The sequence below is a fragment of the Prionailurus viverrinus genome, chromosome X, assembly GCF_022837055.1.
Source record: "Prionailurus viverrinus isolate Anna chromosome X, UM_Priviv_1.0, whole genome shotgun sequence".
Taxonomy (NCBI): domain Eukaryota; kingdom Metazoa; phylum Chordata; class Mammalia; order Carnivora; family Felidae; genus Prionailurus; species Prionailurus viverrinus.
In genome coordinates, this window is record NC_062579.1 from 76,039,717 (window position 1) to 76,061,598 (window position 21,882).

At 38.8% G+C, this 21,882-nt stretch overlaps 1 protein-coding gene and 1 non-coding gene across 2 annotated transcripts; both read right to left on the minus strand.

The window, feature by feature from the left end:
* Positions 1-4,777: 4,777 nt before the first annotated feature.
* LOC125158046 (small Cajal body-specific RNA 2) lies at positions 4,778-5,042 on the minus strand. The gene has a single exon (XR_007149170.1). It is a non-coding gene; the product is annotated as a small Cajal body-specific RNA 2 (non-coding RNA).
* Positions 5,043-7,611: 2,569 nt separating this feature from the next.
* TCEAL5 (transcription elongation factor A like 5) lies at positions 7,612-8,232 on the minus strand. Its single transcript, XM_047844225.1, has one exon. The coding sequence runs from the start codon at positions 8,230-8,232 to the stop codon at positions 7,612-7,614; it is 621 nt and encodes a 206-aa protein (XP_047700181.1).
* Positions 8,233-21,882: the final 13,650 nt, after the last annotated feature.

Here is a 21,882-nt window from a genome sequence, read left to right on the forward strand (position 1 = left end):
GCTGGCTGATTGTTCTGTTCTTTTTCTTTTGTTTTTAATTTAAAAAAATATGTTTCATTTATTTTTGAGAGAGAGTGCAAGTGGGGGAGGGGCAGAGACAGAGAGAGAAAGAGAGACAGAGAGAGACAGAATCCGAAGCAAGCTCCAGGCTCCGAGCTGTCAGCACAGAACCCAATGCGAGGTTTGAACTCATGAACCATGAGATCATGACCTGACCTGAGGTCAGATGCTTAACTGACTGAGCCACCCAGGCACCCCTGTTTTTAATTTTTTTAATGTTTATTTATTTATTTATTTTGAGTGAGAGAGCAGGGGAGGGGCCGAGAGAGGGGGACACAGGATCTGAAGCAGGCTCTGTGCTGACAGCAGAGAGCCCAATGTGGGGCTCAAACTCATGAACCTGGAGATCATGACCTGAGCCAAAGTCAGATGTTTAACCAACTGAGAAACCCAGGTGCCCTATTGCTATATTGTTTTTGAAATTGCTCTGGGGCATAAATTGCTTCACAGATTTATGGTATGAAATTTTGGCTCCTTTTCAGACATAGTTTTTGATGTCATTGTTTGATGTTTGTTTTGATCCCAATAAGAATCTACTTATCTGTCTCTTTTTCTAATCCTCTGATAAACTAGCTGGCATAATGTTAAGTTACATCTCTAATCTACTGACCTCCTCTTAATTGCATTTGACCACAATCTTCATTTCTTATCATGCTTTCAAACTTCAACCTCTCCACACTGTGTGACAGTGCTTTGGAAGGGGATTGGAGCTCTCTGCTTCAAAACCTGCCTCTCCCAATGGGACAAAAAAAAACAACCCTCTGATACAAGGCTCTGGAGCTAGGGATGGGCACAGTGGCACAATTCTCTTTGAGTGACACTCCTGCTTTAGTACCTGTGCACTTGAATGGGGATTAAGTACCATCAAGTCTTCTTGACTTGCCTGTCCCAGGGAACTGGGGGCCCAGTATTCTTAGCACACTGTGCTGAAGGGAGAGCTTCTTTCTGATAAATTGGGCCTGGGCAGAAGGGAGCCCTCACCTTTTGGCTACACTCACCTAAAACTTATAGTCTGAGCAACAGATTAACTCAAAGCAGTATAAGAAGTTCCTTCTCTCCTGGAAAGATAAAGTGACCCTTCAGATGTGAGCTGAGGTGAGAAGGGAACTGTGCTCTTGGCTGTACCCTTCTGGAGTATAATTTCCATTATGCTGAGCTGGGAAGGTGTAAGGATGGAGAAAGTCTTGGTTCAAATGTCACAGATTCTCATTGTTCTTATTGTTTTAGATTTTTTAAAGAAATGTATCATTTTTTTTCCATTTCCTGTATACCCTTATGATAATTTTGAAAGAATTCAAATGGTTATATTAAAAAATAACTTTCAGCAATTTCAGCGGGGAATGGATCCTCAGAGTTCCTCACATTACCATGCCAGAAGTGGAACACCAACCACAGTTATTTTAAATTCCCTGTCTGATAGTTTCAAGACCCATGTCATATTTGATTCTGGTTCTCATTATTGTTTTGTCTCTTCAGAATGTTTTCTTTTCTTGTCTTTGTATTTCTCATAATATTACCTGAAAACTTGGTAAGATAGTAATTACTGAGGTAAATAGAGTTTATGACTGAAGATGAACATGTCCTTCCTGCTAAGTTTTTAGTATGGAAGTTTAATCTAGTTAGAAGTTGGGCTTAGTTTGATGTTTGCTTCCCATTGGCTTTGAGTCTTTCCAATTGGCTTTGCAGTTTTCTTTTGCTCTTCTGAGAAAGAATGTTTCTTGCTGTCCTCCACTGTTATTTTTACTCAGTGGTTGTTAGTGTTGTGTTGCAGAGAGAGGGACAGGCATTCTCTGATGTTCTGATAAGGTCTTCATCTTAGGTAAGCACTGTGAACCTGAGTTTTAGTGATGTAACCTTTTCATGTATTCATGCCTCTCCTTCAGATACAATGCTGAACCTAGCACACATGCCTGCTCCCTCCCCTCATAGAGCTTTTTGTTTTTCAGTTTCCTTTCGTCAACTGCTGTGGGATTCTACTTGTGTCTTCAAGATCTGTTGTCCTTCTTCCTGCATGATTAAGTCTTTTGTTTATCAGGGGAGTTTAGTCTGGTTGGAATTTCATCAGTGACTGCTGTCTCAGTCTCTTAGCTGGCACTTTGGAGCAAGCTTTCTCAGATTCTCCCTGATCGTCCCTAGGAACACTTGAAGTTTTTGGAATAAAACCTGAATGTAAGCCCTTTATATCTGCAGCCCTCGGGGACTTCACACACTCATGATAGCCCTCACTCAGTCTTTAGAAAGTCATTAACATTTTCAAGCCAAATTTTCTTACTGGTCTACATGCTGTTTGGTAGTGTCTATCCCAGATAAGCAGATACTCAGGTCCTATTTCTCCCTCCACAAGTCTCTCTCTAGATTTTGTGATAATTGTTTGCCCTGTGAACTCAGTTCTCTGAGAGTTTTAAGAAAAATTGTTATTTTGCCATTTATACAACTTTCTTTCCTGTTGTAATGTGAGTGCTATTCTTTTTAGCTCTCCATTTGGGGATGAAACCAAAAATTGTCTTGTTCATTTTACAAATTAAATAACACTTGATTTAAGGTTCCTTTTGGTTCCCATAAGAAGTACAAACTCTTTTGCTCTAGTGGCTTGCAGTGGACAGGGAGTTGATATCTATTCTCAGGAACATTTATTTTCTTATCCCAAAAGTATTTATGGGTTGGGAAGATTGTGAGGTAGAAGCAAAGTAGCTATCTCTTATATGACTATCCTTAGCAACATAGGTCATTCTTTGTTGGCTAAAAGGAACAGGTAATAGGTTCCATAGTCTCCAATGACAGAAACTCTTCATTGTTAGTCATAAGGCTTTATTGTTTGTTTGTTTTCTCTGTCCTTTTCACTTTTGAAGTATGAAGGAGAATTTTGTAGGGATGGAAATTAAACTCCATACCATAAAACTTTAAAGCATTGCTCCCTTTCAGAGCCAGTTAAAACCTGGATTTGAACAGATAATTTGAGTTTGGAAGTAGACATGTTGAACCCTTCTCTCAGAGTCTATTGAAATAGCCCCCAGAACAATAATAGGCATGGGGATGAAGTTAGGACAATTACTCCAGCCAACCTTGCTCCGACTCCCAGAAAGGCCTTGATTGTGCCTGGGCCTGTTTTGGTGGTTTTGTAGTGACATCAGTTCTGTATCTTCCCAGTGCAGTACTTCTAATGTTTGAGTCATCCCAGGCCCAAATGTATAAGAGATTCCAGGCAAAGGGAGCTTAAGAAGGAATGTGATCTTCCAACTCAGGAGAAAACAGGTGTTACCACCTGTCTGAATACCTACATGTACTATAGGAAGAGCCCATGACTTGGAGGCCAAGGCAATCGAGCCGTGAATTGGCATTAAATGTCTTTTAAAGGCATTAATAGTGGAGGAAGCAATGCCATTGTGAGCCTTGCTCTTTAGATCTGTCATCTGAAAAAAACATTACCACTATTCTGACATCTTAAAGGATTGGTTGGTCAATAGGGTGAAGATAAAATTCAAATCCTTGTATTTAGGAAAGCAAACTAGTTAAGCATCATCGCCTTAGAGCCAAGTAAACCCAAGTTCTAATATTGGCCCTTCCCCTTACCAGTATGTGACTTTGCATAAATCACTTACACTCTATGAGCCTCAATTAAATCACCTATATGGAAGGCATAATAACACCTTTCTCAGAATTGTTTGCCAGAATTGAAGAGTTAGAAATATGAAAAAAAATGGGCTGTGAACAGCAGTGATTTATATCACTTCTAGACCACGGTGTGGAAAAATGAGTGTGAGATCTCCATGTATGCTTTTCCTCTGTTGCAGTGGTATCGTGATTAGTCTGGATCTCTGGGAAACTAGAGGGAGCAGAACCTGTCCATACCCAATCCTCATGAAGTTTCAAAAATAAACCTTTGTTGTGGTAGGCCACTGATGTTTTGGGGTTGGTAGCTACCCTAGAATAAGCTTAGCCTAACCTGACAAATGAACAAATGGTCCTCAGAGTTAAACAACAGAATCACTGAAGGCTTGTTACAATACACATTAGATGTGATAAAGCTATATTAGGAGATAGGCAATAGATATGGAGATTGTGATGAGAAGAGAGAACTACTCAATTATGGTATCAGAAAGCCAGTGGATAATGACTAAGTTAATAAGTTAGAAAATAGCTGTTACAAGTCATATATCTGATAAGAGAATTGTAGCCAAGATCAAGAAAGAACTCAAAACTTGACAATAAAAAGGCAACCAACCCAATTTTAAAATGGGTAAAGGATTTAAATAGACATTTCTCCAAAGAGGATATACAAATGAACAATACACACATGAAAATATGCTCAACATCATTAGCCATTAGGAAAATGCAAATCAAGACCACAATGGATTCCACTTTATACTAAGATGGCCAAAATAAAAAATACAGGCAATGACAAGTGTTAGCAAGGATGCAGAGAAGTTGGAACACTTGAACACAGGATCTGGATGGGACTGTCAAATGCCACAGTTGCTTTAAGAAACAGTTTGGCAGTTCCTCAAAAAGTTGTACATAGAATTACCACATAGCATAGCATTCCACTCCTAGGTATATACTCAAGGAAATAAAACACATATTTAAATGCAAAAAGTTGACATTACTGTATAATATATATGAAAGTTGTTGAGAGTAAATCCTAATAGTTCTCATCACCGTATTTTTTTTCTTTTTCGTTTCTTTTCTTTTTATTTCCTTTTTTGAGGAGGGAGATCCCTGCACAGAGGAGGGGACTTCTTGGGAGGGAAGCTTTTCATCTCAGGTCAGCTCCTCAGGGGTAGGGTCACACCTTGATCAAATACTATCAAAGTGTGGGGGAGGGCAAGGGCTCAGGGATTGGGGCACACACTCACCTTGCATGGCCCACTCGTACACTCATACAGTCGTGCATCCACTCAAAACTCAGCCTACATGAACCTTCCACACAACACCATTGCACCACACAGGTGGTGCTGCTCCAGGCCCCTCTCCCAACAGGTGTTTTGTTTTGTTTTGTTTTGTTTTGTTTTGTTTTTTATCATATCTATATGAGATTATGGGTATACAACTAATTATTGTGGTAATTTACAAATATGTAAATAAATCCACATGCTGTACATCTTAAACATATAGCAATGCATGTAAATTATATTTCAGTAAAATGAAAGATTTCAAGTAAAAAAAGAATGGAAAAACATTTTTGGTTCTTTGAGCAGAAATGAATAAGTAGTGTATCACATACTACACACTTGTGTTTACTTTAAAACAGACAAGAAACAAGTACATTAAATTTAGAGTACCTCTTCATAAAAGGAATCAAAGCATTTAAATGAAGTTAATGCAACTTTGGACATAATCATTAGCATGCACTGAGGTTATCTACATAATAAGCTAAGACAGAACCATAATTTCTGTACTTGTAAATATCATATTTTGTCTTCTCAATGAAGTTTATTTTAAAAGGCAAAAAATCCCATGTACATGAATTTTTAGTACTGATACATGCTACTATATGGATGAAACTTAAAAACTTCATGCTACTTGAAAGGAGTCATATATTGTATGATTCCATAGATATGAGATGTCTAGAATATGCAAATCTGTAGAGACAAAGTAGATCATTGTTTGCCAGGAGCTGGGGGGAGAAGAGAATGGGAACACCATTATATGCTAATGTGTATAAAGTTCTTTTCAGGGTGATGAAAATATCCTGGAACTAATAGTGGTGATGGTTTCAGAACTCTGCTAATATACTAAAAACCAATAAATTGTACACTTTAAAATTAAGGGTGAATGTTGTGGTATGTGAATTACATTTCAATGCAACTGTTTATAAAAAAAGAAATTGCAGCGTAAGTATATTATTCAGAAGTATGGAGATAAATACTAGAAGAAACCAAAAACGTTTATGGTAGTTGCCTTTGGAGGATGAGAATGTGGAATGGCAAGGCAGACTGAGATTTTTAATAATAAATTTTTTGCACTCTTGGATTAAAAAAAATTACAGGTATCCATTTGATAAAAATGAGCTAAGAACAAAAGACACACACACCGACATTGTGAGGACAAGTCAAAAGAGATTCTTCTATATTGGATGTGCCAGGATTGTGAATTTTTGACAAGGTAGCTAGATGATTTTAATGCAGGTAGTCTGCTGGCAGCTAGCAAAATTTGAGACTACTACTATATCCAATGTTAAAATCATTTACCAATGAATTGTGATATAATCCCTGTACTGCTGTGTTCCTTTTGGAGTGTTAAGTTTCAGTTGCTAAAAAATGAAATTATGTGCTCAGGCTTACATATTCAATCAGAGACAGAACTGGAGCAAGAATTGAGGCATTCTGACTTGATAATGTACTGGCTTTTTTTTAAAAAAAAACTTCTATTATATGTTGTGGGTACCAAAATCAGTAAGATGAATTCTTTGTTTTGAAAAGGGCAAGTCTAATGGGGTAATTATAATGTCTGAAAAGTATATTAATTAAAAATTTACAAAGCATTTTCCCACATTTCTTGTCAGTGTTAAAACTACAGTATAACATGGAAAGAGGGACTTTCTCCACAGTTTAGCAGGGAACATAGTGAGGATTCAACTCAGCAGAGACTCTCTGGAAATCAAAAAGGTTTTGTTACCTTGAGGATTCCAACCCACTAGCAGCAGTGAGGCCCTTAGGGGAGTGCAGGACCCATGAGAAGAAGCACAGTGCACATCAAACATAGTATTACTCAAGGTAAAGTGGCACCCACTTCTTAGCTTCCAGGACTTATTCCTGAACACAAGTGAGACTTCCTTCAGCCCTCCCCCAAACAGAGTTCTGTTTCTGTTACTGCAGGTCAGAGGGTAGGAGTCAACTCAATACAGCTCACATACTCAATACCTCATCTGATCTTCTCCACAGCCCTGGAAGAGAAGTTTTATCCCCATTTCACAGATGATGAGACTGTTACAGAAATGGATCTGTAATAACTCTCAGGTTAATTCCTCCATTTTTGAGTCCCAGAGGGAATGTGAATTTAACACATCATTCACATCCTGCCAAAGTAATTTTAAGTGTCTCCACTGAGTTCATAAACTCACTGAACTGTTATTTTGATTGCTTTGTATGTGTTTTCCCATTTTTACATCTTTTATTATTTATTTTATGGTAAAAGTAATCTATGTTTTTTTCAGGAAAAAAGCAGATGAGAGAAGATAATCTCTTCCATTGCCACTACACAGAGAAAGCCACCATTTCTCTTTTGATACACTCATAGTTTTCCCTACTCATGGATGTATTATGTAACTATTTTTTTTCAAAAATGGGCTGATGCTGTATATGCGGTTCTGAAAACTGTTTTTTTATTATTATTTTACAATGTACCATGAACATATTTTCCATGCACATGGGTGAAAGTTCCCTACTTAAAGACAGAGTGCTGCAGTTGGGTGAAGGCTGCTGGTAACCGAGAGTGACACCTAAAGCAAAGTATCAGCATAAGGTTAAAGCACATAGCCCGGCAAATGCCTACCAGGGAAAGCAGGGTCAGCAATATTCTCACTAGAGAAATCAGAATTGAAGGCCAAAGGCATTAAACATATGGGACATCTTCTAAGTCCTTCTGGCCCCTACCTCCGCCCCTCATTCCTCTGACACCCCGTTGCCCCCTTGGGGCAAAGGGATCCTGTACATCTCTTTGCATCCAATGAAAACCACCCATTTTCTGTTTTTTCCTTAGCTCTTCCTGAGCCCTTGACACATCTCCACATTCTCTCATCATCTCCTCACTGCCCAAGTGCCTTTCCTGAAAGTCCTCCTGATAGTCCTTGGGGGAATCGTCTGTCCCCCTGTCCGTTTTTCTTTTTGCTTTCCTAGGCACATAATCTTCAGCTGGGCGCTTTTCGGCAGCCCGCGACTCACTCTCAGCCTTTGCCAGGGATTCTGGCTTGCCCTCACTGTGTGGTTTTCCCTCATTTTCAGACTTGCCCTGCTTTTCTTGCTTTTTCTCGTCTTCTGGTTGTCCCTCATCATCTGGCTGTCCCTCATTCTGGAGCTTTCCCTCATGCCCTGGCTTCCCCTCCACTTCCAGCTTTTCTTCCTCATCTGATTTTCCTTCATCTTCTGTATCTACTTCGTCTTCTGGCTTTCCCTCATTTTTGAAGTTTCCTTCATTTTCTGGCTTTCGTTCATTTTCTTTGTAGACCTTTTCCATGTTAAGATTCTCCCTCCTTTGCCTGTCCTAGGAGACAAAAAGGAGAACTTAGGTTGTATAATATAGGTCCTAAAAATATTTGCTTTTATGATTTAGAGTTTTCCTTACCCTACCCAAATTACAGGTGCACTCTTACCTATACATTTTTTCCCTTTCCTCCCCGCTTCCACATGTTTACATGAGCCAGCCCTACAGAAACTTTCACAGGTGCTTCTCTCTACATTTAAGTGGGGTGTGCTGAGAACTGTATAAGAGCAGATTTGTCCCTAAACTTTGCTCTGGCCTTAGCAATGCCCAGGACAATTTTAAATGGGTAGCCCCAACTCACACTGACCTGCAGGAATCCTGGCCAGTTTCTTTTTTTCCTTGCCTGCAGTTGTAAGACTTCTAGAACTGCAGATATAACAGATAATGGCCAGTTCTCAGATTTCAGAGCTATTCTAATATCTTCAAGGGGCTTCACAGATGCTATGTCTCTCGTCTCTCACTTCTTTGTTCTTCCCTTGGTCCTCACCAGCCATAAAGCACCATGTTCCTTCCCTTAGGGTCCTGACATAGGCCATGTATTCTGAGACTGCAGTAGGGTGGCTTGGAGGAAGGTTGTCCTCCCCAACCTCTGCTCAAGCTTAAGTCACTGCTACTCCCAGGGGTCCTGGGACAGTTACCTTCTCCCACTGACCTGCACTGATACTGCAGGTCTTTCCTTTTCTTGTTTGGGTTGGTGCCTACAACTACCGACCTGAAGACCTATAAAGAGACAAGAGACACATGGTAAATGAGAAGTGAATGACTGGCAACTGGGACGCTGTTTCTTTTCACACTATAGTTGTCAACACTTTCCCAACTCGTGCCACCCCCCAATCCTTTTCCTTGCTTCCCGGATCCCCCTTTACAGCCCCTCCCTAATACCTCCATTTTCTACCACTGGGCAATGGCAGAGAATAATTATTTCCAAAGAGTTACTCTGTTTCTGAATCTTCCTCCCAAATTTATATCTCATTTGTTTTTGCACTAAAATGAGTGAGGTTCAGGACAGTGATGTTCAGAAGGCAGATCCTGCTGGGCTCAGGTATCTGCCTTCCCAACCCCCCACTCCAGGGTGCCCACATAGCACAAAGTCCATCACGTTTCTGAAAATGATGAAGATAGAGTCAGGAGGCAGGACTGAAACGTCCAGAGCACTCCTGACACCCCTTGCCGCTCTACATACACAGAATACCACGTTTTCCTACAATGCAAGAGACAAATTATTTCCAAATTCAGTAGATTTGGCTCATCTTATCTCCTGTTAGTGTTCTTTAGTTTAGAAGCCACTCCTCCCCAACAGGGAGCTCCAGTCTCCAGACTGAACCTCTGTCTCCCTTCTTTGCAGCACCTCCTCCCCCCCTCCCCCACTACCTGCAGGCCATCATTTTCGGCTACAAAATGGACGGAAGTTGGAGAAGAGATGCAGAGAACACAGGCCCTCCCCACCTTTGGCTCACAGGCTGTGCCATCCTCCAGCTGCCCGGCATAGATCAGGCTATTTCCTCCTCATCGTCATCCCCCTCCCCCGGCCCTCTCCGCCAGACGTCTCTGGATAACCTGCCTCCTAGGAGATCCCAGTTGGTACCCATTCTCAACCCCTTGTCCCTCTCCACCTCCTCCTGCCAAGCCCTGGATTTCTTGTACCAAATACACACCCATTGGGAAAGGAAGGGATAGAGAGAATCCAGTGCTGGACCCGCTCGGGTCTTTGCCCTTTGCCATCCCCCACCCCAGGGGTCCGCAGGTGCCTGTGGATTTGTAGCCCTTCCAGAGAGATGCCTCCGTCTCCTCACATTTCTTTCTGCCATAAGCCCACATTTATCCGGGGAAATAAGAGCTGGTACCCAGACCTCTCCCTCAACACTCATACAATTTCCTGCGCCAAAATGAATGGTGGTGGGAGGGGGTGGCATCTGGAAAGCAGACAGGATCCTCTGTAGCCTCTATCAGTTACCATCCATACCCCAGTGCACCCCCCCCCCGCCCCCCGCAACTTCTCCTCTGGTTGTACCGACCTGCAGGGCTATAGGGCAGCTGCCCTCTGTCCCTCAGTCTGAAATCTTTCTCCACGGAAATAGGGAGCTGGTACCTGGAGGAGAGGGACTTCTGCACACGTAGGCCTCTGATCACGTGAAGGAAACGTCACCAGTGGGCTCGGGTCCCTAGTTCCCCTCCCACCAGCAGAAAGTGCGTCAGGAGCCAGCCCACTTCTTCCCTTCACTAGCCCCCTTCCGCCTCGCTCTGCTTAAGTCCCCTCCTCTCACCGTTGGAGCCCCTGTCACCCATTTTGGTCTTTGCTAATCCCAAAGATCAAATGTGGCCCCTTCTCCCTGTGGTATGTGTTTGTTCTGTTTTATCAGGGAAGAGCTACATTTTCTCCTAGGGCAACTGGCCACTGGTACATTTCTGAGGATTGTTTTTTCTTTCTCTCCTTTGATCTCAGAGCACCTACCCCATCCCGTCAATCTACTCAACTTAGCCACTGATTTTCGTTTCTCCTCTCCTCCAGATCTTCACATAGCAGGTACACGGTGGATTGCCAGGTAGGGAAGCAGATAGTTGAAGTGGGGATTTTATTTTCTTCTAAATATTTTTTTTTCAGTTTTATTTAATTTGCTCCCCTCAGCATGGGTTATTCTTATAAACAAAAATTAAATTAAGCTATTTTCATTTGGGGGCAAAGAATGTGTTTAGGATAGAAAAAAAACCAACAAGTTTCCAAAATTAAGTTCATTGCATTAATTTTTACTGTATGGAAAATGGCTTGAACTGGCTATACACAAAATATTTTTTTGTAATTTTCATAAATAGGTAGTTCTTCCATGTTCTATTAAAAATACATGTATTTATTGTGCCTAAACAATCACTGAGTGTTAAGTAGACTTGCTGAAATCTGATGGCAGACACAATATCAATCTTCAACATTTGGTCCATGGCTATTTTCATTCAGAAGTTTAGCTGTTGTGGAAAGGTGGCTGAGGATCTGAGGGATGCAGATATGGTCTGATTTTCCCTGCCCTTTCGAGAAGCGGGGAATGTGCAGTTTCCAGATCCTCTTCTCACCTTCCAGAGCCTCTCTTCCTTTGCATTCAGGCACCTGACTATTGCTTACTCCAAAACGAACATGGAGAGATGACCATGGTAGTGACCTGAGTAAATGTCTTTGGATCCTTCCCTTCCTCTTCCAAATTCTCACAGAAGTAAGTCAACCCCAGCAGAGATGGGAATGCTGTCCTAACAACTGAAAACCAAGACACATCCCTTCCAGCCCCCTGCAGTGGAAGTTTTCTATAAAACCCAGAGAAATGATTGCTCTGGGGAGAGCCTCCATACCTACCTGTTCTCTGCCCTTATTCAGAGTGTCCAAGTAGAAGTTTCTTTGACCCTGTCTGCTGCCTACTGCTTGACTTAGGAGGTGATGCCTGATGGGTTTCTAAATTGCAGTATCTTCGCCAGAGCACCTAGGAAGCACCAAAGCACCTTGCATGCTGCAAGGTTTCCGCTTCCCAGTGCATACCCATCCTGTGCCCTCTGAGCCAAGTTTGGTTCAGTGTCTAAGGAAGTCTGACATGGTGACTGTACTGATTTACGTAGACCATGCATTCTCAACTGATGAAGTCTTGGACCACCTGAAATGGTATGCAAGATTGCATATGCTTAGAAGGTACTAGAGTATGTGCACTTATGAAAAGGTCTGTACCTAGGAACCAGAGAAACCCTGATACATGAGCAGATTGATATCATGGAAAAGTAGAAGCTATAGGTAGAGAAAAGATATAGAGGAGATGGAGAAGAAGCTACTTGGGAGTGAGAAAAGGAAGACACAAATAGAAGCTGACCTATGTTAAAGTGAGAGAACTTTCTCCTTGGATTCCAGCATTCTTAACTAGAGAACCGTCTTTTTTTTTTTAATTTTTTTTCAACGTTTATTTATTTTTGGGACAGAGAGAGACAGAGCATGAACGGGGGAGGGGCAGAGAGAGAGGGAGACACAGAATTGGAAACAGGCTCCAGGCTCTGAGCCATCAGCCCAGAGCCTGACGCGGGGCTCGAACTCACGGACTGCAAGATCGTGACCTGGCTGAAGTCGGACGCTTAACCAACTGCGCCACCCAGGCCCCCCTAGAGAACCGTCTTAATCCTCTGGAATTATATTCAAAATGATGTGCATGTGTGTGTGGTTGGGAGCGATATGTACATTGTTACCGGGTGTGTACCTAGGCACCGGGTGTGTGCCTAGGATAGGATCCACTAGTATCATAAGATATTCAGATGGGTATGCAATATAAAAACAAGTGAAGGCCAACTAGCCTAGAGAATATACTTTTATAAATATCTTTTTTTCAAATAGGACTCTATTTTTAGGAGAAATTAACATAACATCAAAATTAGTTATTTTAAAGTGTATGACTCAGTGACATATAGTACATTCACAATGTTGTGAAACCATCTTCTCTATTCCATTCCAAAATATTTGCATTAACTCTGAAGGAGACCCCAAACCCTTTAAGCAGTCACTACCAATTTTTCCCTTTTACTGGTTCCTAGCAATGACTAATCTGCTTTGTCTCCATGGAATTATCCAATTTAGATATTTCATATAAATGGAATCATGCAATATGTGACCTTTCATGTTTGGCTTCTTTCACTTAGCATAATATATTCAAGGTCTATTCACATTGTAGTATGTACAGTATTTCATTCCTTTTTATGGCTGAATAATATTTAATTGTATGCCCATATTGTATTCTGTTTAGCCATTCAACATTGATGGATATTTGAGTTATTTCCATGTTTCTACCATTTTTTTAAAATTTTTAACGTTTATTTATTTTTGAGACAGAGCATGAACGGGGGAGGGGCAGAGAGAGAGGGAGACACAGAATCGGAAGCAGGCTCCAGGCTCTGAGCCGTCAGCCCAGAGCCCGACGCGGGGCTCGAACTCAAAACCGCAAGATCGTGACCCGAGCTGAAGTTGGACGCCCAATCCTGACCCGAGCTGAAGTCGGACGCCCAACCGACTGAGCCACCCAGGCGCCCCCATGTTTCTACCATTATAAGTGCTGCCTTAAACACTTCTGTATAAGTGTTTGTGTGGGTGTATGTTTTTATTTTTCTTGGGTAATATTTAAGAATGGAATTGCTGGATCATGTGGTAATTCTATGTAAAACTTTTTCAGGAACTGCCAAACTGCTCCACAGTGGCTGCAACATTTTGCACTCCTACCACCAATATATTAGGGTTCCAATTGCTCTCCATTCTCAAAGACAACTGTTAATTTTCACTTTTTTTATTTTTGCATTTTCCTAATAACTAATAATATTAAGCATCTTTTCTTGTATTTATCAGATATTTATCGATCTTCTTTGGAGAAATATCTATTCAAGACCCTTGTCCATTTTTTAAATTGGTTTGCTTGTCATTTTCTTATTGAATTATAAGAGTTCTTCATATATTCTGGATACAAAACCCTTTTCAGATATATGATTTGCAAATATTTTCTTCCATTCTGTGGATTGCTTTTTTACTGTCTTGAAAGTGTCTTCTTATCCACAGAAGTTTTTAATTTTTATGAAGTCCAATTTATGTGTTTTTCTTTTTGTTGTTCTTCTTTTTGATGTCATATCTAAAACTTCATTGCCAAATTCAAGGACATGAAGATTTATACCTTTGTTTTCTTTCAAGAGTTTTAAAGTTTATCTCATATATTTAGCTCTTTGATACATTTTGAGTTAATTTTTGTATATTGTGTGAGTTTATTTTTGTAAATGACTTTATACAATTTAAAGGTTCTTTTGATTGCGGAACACAACACACTGTCACAAAAATAGATAGAAGGCAGAACCCTTTGTTACTTATAGCTCCAAAAGAGAGAAAGTTAGTTGCCAAGCAAAGCTACAGGCATTACACCTGGATAACAGCTAGTTGGATCTCTCAAGGGCAGTTTATGTATTACAAATTAGGTGGGGCTAGCTACATTTTTCTGGACCTTTGAGGATTGGCTAATTTGAATAATTTCTCAGGCTCCAGGGCATAGGGGCTGTTCTTTGTTGTCTGGAACCTGGCCCATGGGCAAATAGGGCTGGTGCGTAGTGTCACAGAGTGTGAATGCATGATCTGGGAAGTGGTAAAAGTGTATACTTTATCATCTGTTCATGAAGGGCAACTAACCAGCCTCTAGCCAGGGCCTCACAATTGACTCGACAGCATTTTTACAAAAAAATAAAAATAAAAATAAAAAAGATGATGTAGTTGATGACTAGATGTCTTGACATCCATCTTGAACTCCATTATTGGGATATTTGAGCGGCTCACATAGTAGAAAAGATTTACAGAGAGCAGGACATAAGTTGCCCTAAACAACATAAAAAAAACCTTTTATTATGAGAATAAAAAGGAAGAAAACAAGTAGAAGAATAAGACGTTCTTATAGGCCAGCCATAACCAAGGTAGATGAGGGGTGGTCTAGGAGGTAGTTGCCTCATGAGGCAAGCAATAATCTCCATTAATTTTTAAAATGGCATTAATAGTTGTAACTTCTACAAGATTTCCCCTTTAGATATGGAAGTGTAGAAATATACAGTATACCTTTTGGCAGAGAGAAAAACATATACCAGGTTATGAACTAAGTAAATAATGAACTGAAGAAATGTAATAGAATCCCCAATATCAAAGAAAGAAAAACAATAAATATATTGTGTTCAATTTGTCAGTATTTTAGGAAAGGCAGCATATAGGCATTGTTGAGATGATGGTCTCAGTGTCTGGGGTGAAGTCTTCCCCTGTTTGGAGAGCAAAGTCATTTCCAATATAAGATCTTTGACTGGGACCATGTTATCTGAAGAAACATCATTTCCAGTGGCAAGCTTCTGGATTGGGGTGATGTCATCTAGGATGTGGGACTGTGGTATTATTTCCAAGTAGATACCTACTCGGGTTGACACGAGTCATGTTTTCATGGTTCTGGTATTATAAGGAGGCTGGGATGTGTGTAGACTCTAAAGGCAATGTTGGGCCTGGAAGATTGACTTGTAAATTTCTTTTTTAATTATGATAAGTTATCATAATATAAAATTTTCCTTCTTAACCATTTTTTAGTACACATATCAGTGGCATTAAGTACACTCACATTGTTGTGCAACCATCACCACCATCCATCTCCAGAACTTTCTTTGTCTCCCCAAACTGAAATTTTGTACCCATTAAACTAACTCCCCTTGCCCCACTCTCTTTATGCCCTGGCAAGCACCATTCTGCTTTCTGTCCCTAAGTGTTTGACTACTTTAGGTATTTTGAATAAATGAAATCACGAATCTTTTTCTGTCTGGCTTATTTCACTTAGCATAATGTCTTCAAGTTTTATCCATATTGTAGCCTGTGTCACAATTTCATTCCTTTTTAAGACTTAATAATGTTCCATTTTATGTATATACTAGATTTTGTTTATCTATTCATCTGTCAATGGACACTTAGGTTGTTTCCAACTTTTTCTCCCAGTTTATTGAGAGATAATTCACACACATTAGTGTATAAGTTTAAGATAGCTTGATGCTTTGATTTACATATATTGTGAAATGATTACCACAGTAAGCTTAGTTAACATTCATCATCTCATATAGATACAATAAAAAGAAAAGAAAAGAATTTCTCCTTGTGATGAGAACACCTAGGATCTACTATCTTAATAACTTTTCTATAAATCATACAGCAGTGTTAACTATAGTCATCACACTTTACATTACATCCCCATGACTTATTTATTTTATAAATGGAAATTTTTACCTTTTGACCACTTTTCTACAATTTTCCCTCCCCTCACCCCCACTGCTGGTAACCACAAATATGATCCCTTTTCCTATGAATTTGGTGGATTTAATGTATGTTATCAATGTTTTATAGCTTTCAATGTGCAGGTCTTGAATATCTTTGCCAAATTTATCCCTAAATATTTCATATTTCTGATGCTATTGTAAATGATATTGTTTTAAATTTTAATCTGGCTGTTCATTGTTGTACAGGACTGAATATTTTCCCCCAAAATTCATGTCTACCCAGCACTTCAAAATGTGATCTTATTTGTAAATAAGGTCTTTGTGGATGTAATTAATTAAGAATTGAGATGAGGGGTGCCTGGCTGGCTCAGTTGGTAGAGCATGGAACTCTTGATCTTAGGGTTGTGAGTTTGAGCCCCATGTTGGGCATAGAGATTACTTAAAAATAGAATATTAAAAAAAATAGTTGAGAAAGATCATAGTGGCTTAGGGTGGGCCCTAAATCCAATGGATGTATCCTTAGAAGAAACAAAGAACACATAGACAGACATACAGAAGAGAAGCAAAAATTAGAGTTAAAGTTGCCACAAGTCAAGGACTGTCTGAGGCCACTAGAAGCTAGAACAAGTAAGGAGGGATTCCTTTCTAGAGAATTTCAGAGAGAACATAGCACTGCTTACACCTTGATTTGGACTTCTGGCCTACAAAACTATAAGAGAATACATTTCTGGGTGTTTTTTTAAAGCCACCAAGCTTATGGTAATTTGTTATAGCAGTCTCAGAAAATTAGAAAAACAACTAAATTTGTATTTCAATCTTGTATCCTGCAACCTTTCTGAACTTATTTATTAGTTCTAGTAGCTTTTTGTATACTACATAGAATTGCTACATAGATAATAGTTTTCTAGGAGTATTTTCTATTTCTTCCTTTGCAATCTGTATGACTTTTATTTCTTTTTCTTATGTACTGACTAAAACTTCTAGTATAATTTTAAATATAATTTATGAAAGTGTTTATTTTGCTTTGTTTTTCATCTTAGGTGGGAAACATTTAGTCTTTACATACACATCCTTATGTATGTTTTTTGTAGATGTAGTTTATCAGGTTGAGGAAGGTCTCTTCTATATGTGGTTGCTGAGTATTTTAATCAGTAATAATTCTTTCAATTTTAGCAAATGTTTTTTCATCACCCATTAAGATTATCTTATGTTTTTTTTCTCTTTTATGTTAATGTAGTGAATTACAATGATTTTCTAATTTAACACTATCTTGAATCCTTGGGATAAACCTTACTTAGTAATGGTGTATTATGTTTTGTATATATAACTGAATTTTAAAAAGGGCAGGTGCCTGGATGGCTCAGACAGTTGAGTGCCTGGCTCAGGTCATGATCCGAGGGTCATGGGTTCGAGCCCCATGTCAGGCTCTGCACTGAATGTGGAGCCTGCTTAAGATTCTCTCTCTCTTGAGGAGGGCACCTTTTGGGATGAGCACTGGGTGTTGTATGGAAACCAGTTTGACAATAAATTTCATATTAAAAAAACATAAAAACAACCAAAAACAAAATATTCTCTCTCTCTCTCCCCTGCTCATACTCTCTCTCTCTCTCTCTCTAAAAAAAATGAACATATATGTTCATGAGGGAGATTAGTTTATGGTTATCTTTCCTTGTAACATAATTGTCTGGTTAGTTATCTTAGTAATTTTAGCCTCATAGGGTGAGTTGGGAGCTATTCCTTCCTTTTCAATTTTCTAAAAGATTTTGAATAGAATTGGTATTATGTAATTCCTAAATGTTTGGTAGAATTAACAGTTAAGCCATCTTGACCTGTGGTTTTCTTTAGAGGAAGTATTTTAAATAAAATTTCCATTTATTTTCATGGTGAGCATAGCTTAATGTATAAAATTGTCAAATCACTATGCTGTATACCTGAAACTAATATAACATTGGATACCAAAAATACTTCAAATAAAAAACTTTTTTTAAAGATTTCTACTTATTTAATAGATATAGAGCTTCATTCTATTCTAATATGTATGTTCAGTGCTATAAATTTCTGCCCAAGTGGTGCTTTTGCCACATCTCACAAATTACTATATGTTGAATTTTCATTTTCATTCAGTTCAAAATGCCTTATAATTTCCTATTTGATTTCTTCCTTGGGTTATTTAGACATGTGCTGTTTGATGTTAAATATTTGGGATTTTTCCAGATATCTTTCTGTTATTAGTTTCTCATTTAATTCCGTTTTGCTCAGAAAACATATATTTTATGATATGAATCCTATTAAAATTTTTGAGACTTACTTTTTGGCCCTGAATATGGACTATCTTGGTAAGTGTTCCTTGTGCAAATGAAGCAAAGGTACATTCTACTGTTGTTGGTGGCAAGTTCTACAATTGTCAACTAGATAAGTTGTTTCATAGTGTTCTTCAAGTGATATATGTTCTTGCTGATTGTCTACTTGTTCTATCAATATTTTAGAGAAGGTGTTGAAATCTATGACTGTAATTGTGGACTTGTCTGTTTCCCTTTCAGTGCTATCAGTTTTTCCTTCATCTATTTTAAAGCACTGTAACATGTGAATGTTAATGATTGCTATGTCCTTTTGACAAACTTAGCACTTAAAATTATGTAATGACTTTCTATAACTGTAATATCCCTGGTATTATTACTATTTTTTTTTTAAAATATTTATTTTCAGAGAGAAAGAGAGAGCAGGGGAGGGGCAGAGAGAAAGAGGGAGACAGAGAATCTCAAGCAGGATTTGCACTGTTTGTATAGAGCCTGATGTGGGTTTCAAACCCACAAACTGTGAGATCATGACCTGAGCCAAAATTAAGAGTTGGATGCTTCACTGACTGAACCACCCAGGTGCCCCATCCCTGATACTATTCTCTGCCCTGAAATTTATTGTATCTGAATCAATATTGCCACTCAAGCTTTGTTTTGATTGATGTTAAGATTGCTCATTGTTTTTCCATTCCTTGTAATCAATTCGTATCTTTAAATTTAAAATACGTGTTTTATAGGCAGCATATATTTGTCTTCCTTTTATATACAATCTGATAATATCTGGTTTATATTTGAGGTATTTAGACATTTTACATGAATGCAATTATTGATATTGATTTATTTGGGCTTAAATCAATCATCTTGCTATTTGTTTCCATTTGTCCCATCTGCTCTTTGTTCTTTTTCCTCTAACATTTTTCATTGACTATTTGAAGATTCCATTTTATCTCATATGTTGGCTCATCAGCTACAACTTTTAACATGATTGTTTTAAGGTTTATACATTTTTAATATTTCAGAATCTACCTTCAAGTGATATTAATGTATAGAATAAGAACTTCAAAATCCTGTACTCCTATTAACCCTCTCCTGGTCTTTGTGCTATTATTGACATACATTTTACTTCTACATATGCTATAAATCCTACAATACACAGTAAGCTGGGGGCAATTAGAAGGCTCATATTATTTGTTTCTGCTCTTTCAATTAACTTTCCCAACTCTCTGGACGTTAAATAACTGAAAACTGTTGTTTCATGTATTTTGTCCCGGTTTTAGTTGTTTCAGTTAGGGAGGTAAATCCATACCGTTATTCCATTTTCACTTGAAGCATAAATATGGCTTTGTGTTTTAAATGATAATTAATCATGAAGGATTTATTTCGCCTCTAATCAAAGTTTCCTATGCCACCTGGACTCCTGTAAGAGTCCAGTGTCTGTGTATTCTCCCTGCTCTGGCTGACTAGAAAGTTCAAATTGCACTGCTTTCTTTGGTCACATTGTGGCCTTTAAATTTATTTTCTGAATTTCCTTCAATTGAATTGAATTTTTGAAAACAAGCAGTAATTATTTTTATTCAAAAGTTATGAAACATCATTTGCATTATTATCTCAATTTACATAAGGATTCAAAGATGTACATACTTGTCATTTGCTGAATACCAGTAAATCCATACTTACTTTGTTGAATTTTTCATTCACCAGATACCTACTAGATGTGCATGATATGCTAAAACTCCAATGGCCCACCACATATCTATATCTCAAGCCTCTTTCTTGCACATCCTTTTTTTTTTTTTTTTTTTTGAGAACCAGGGCACAATCCCTAATCTCACTGCCTTCTCTTTATCCAAATTTTTAGGCACTTATGGGAATAATTTGTTCTTTTCATGGACAATGGCCAGAGGGAGAAAAGGAGACTCACTACACAACACATAGAAATGATATAAATGGGCAAATATATGTATGTCTGTTTCCCTTGAGGGAACCTGATGCTCTGTTCCCTTACTGGCTTTCACTCACTTTCTGCTGGTTGTTTGTTACCTGAACGTTGTATAGGGAGCCTAACCACTCACATACTACTCCCTCAGATGTCCCTTCAGATCCAAACACTACTAACAACCAAGGGAAGCTAGTTAACAGCAGTGTCTCTCTTCAAAGACTAGGATCCTGAACTGATCCTTCTCTGAGGTTAACAAGGCAACTTGGATCTGCCTTACATGGAAGAGATGTACATTTTTCTAGGCATATACATGCTTAAACTTCTATTACAGTATGGCATGAGTTCACATGTAAGCTTCCACTTTTTCTTCAAGGATGAAGAATATCCTTAGGCCAGTGAATCTAGGATGCTTCTGTTTTCCAGAAAATCTGGTGCTAATATTAACAATCAAGTTTAGGAAGTATGGTAGGGCATATGCTTCTCTGTTCATCAGTTCACCTGCCCTTTCAACTCTAGCTTTTCTCTGTATGAACTTGCATGAATGTGCCTTATATCTCAAGCACCTGGAGGAGGGAGGGCTTTGGAAGTGCTTACGCATCTGATTTATGATGTCTGGGGGTTGCCGTTACATGGTTTTCACCTGCTTATCCATTTTTTCCTTGGGTTTCACAACTGCTATTGTGACATTATATTCCAGAGCAGGGGTTGGCAATTTTTTTTCTGTCAGGGCTAGATAATAAATATGTACACTTTGCGGGCAGGCAAAACTGTTTCTTTCACAACTATTCAACTCTGCCACTGTAGTGCAGACAGTGTGTAAATTCCTAAGTATGGTTGTATTACAATAAGAACTTATTTATGGACACTAAGATTTGGGTTTCATATAATTTTTACATGTCAGAAAATATTCTTGATTTTTTTCAACCATTTAAAAACATGAAATTTATTCTTAGCTCATTGGACACAAAAATAATAGGCCAAATCTGGCTCTTAGATTGTGGTTTGCAAACTTCCATTTTAGAATCCGAACTTCTTTAAATTTTTTTTATGTTTATATTATTTTAAGAGAGAGAGAGAGAGAGAGAGAAGGAGCAGAGAGAGGGAGACACAAGATCCAAAACAGGCTTCAGGCTCCAAGCTGTCAGCACAGAGCTCGATGTAGGGCTTGAACTCACAAACCGTGAGATCATAACCTGAGCTGGAGTTGGTGTCCAACCAACTGAGCCACCCAGGCACCCCTAGAATCCTAAATTCTAAGTTTATTTCCACAAGACTGTCTTCATATATAATATATACTTCACCTACATAGCACACTCCAAGGCGACTTCATTTCCCAAGTTCTATTGGAACTTAAACCCAACAGTCCTCCAATGGACTTCTCATAATTACCCACATTTGGGTATTCGTTGACATAATCTCCTGGCATTCAACTCAATGTAGGTTAATTCTTTATATTCCTAAACTTCAGGGGGCTGAAATGAGGAGGGACTGTCTCAGACTGAAAGTGAGCTGTGTTCCCTTACACATCCTGTATAGTCTAATGAACTAAGGAGGTTTCTTAGGAAAGAACTACACACCTAAAGAAATAGAGAACTATACAGATAAGGTCTTTTC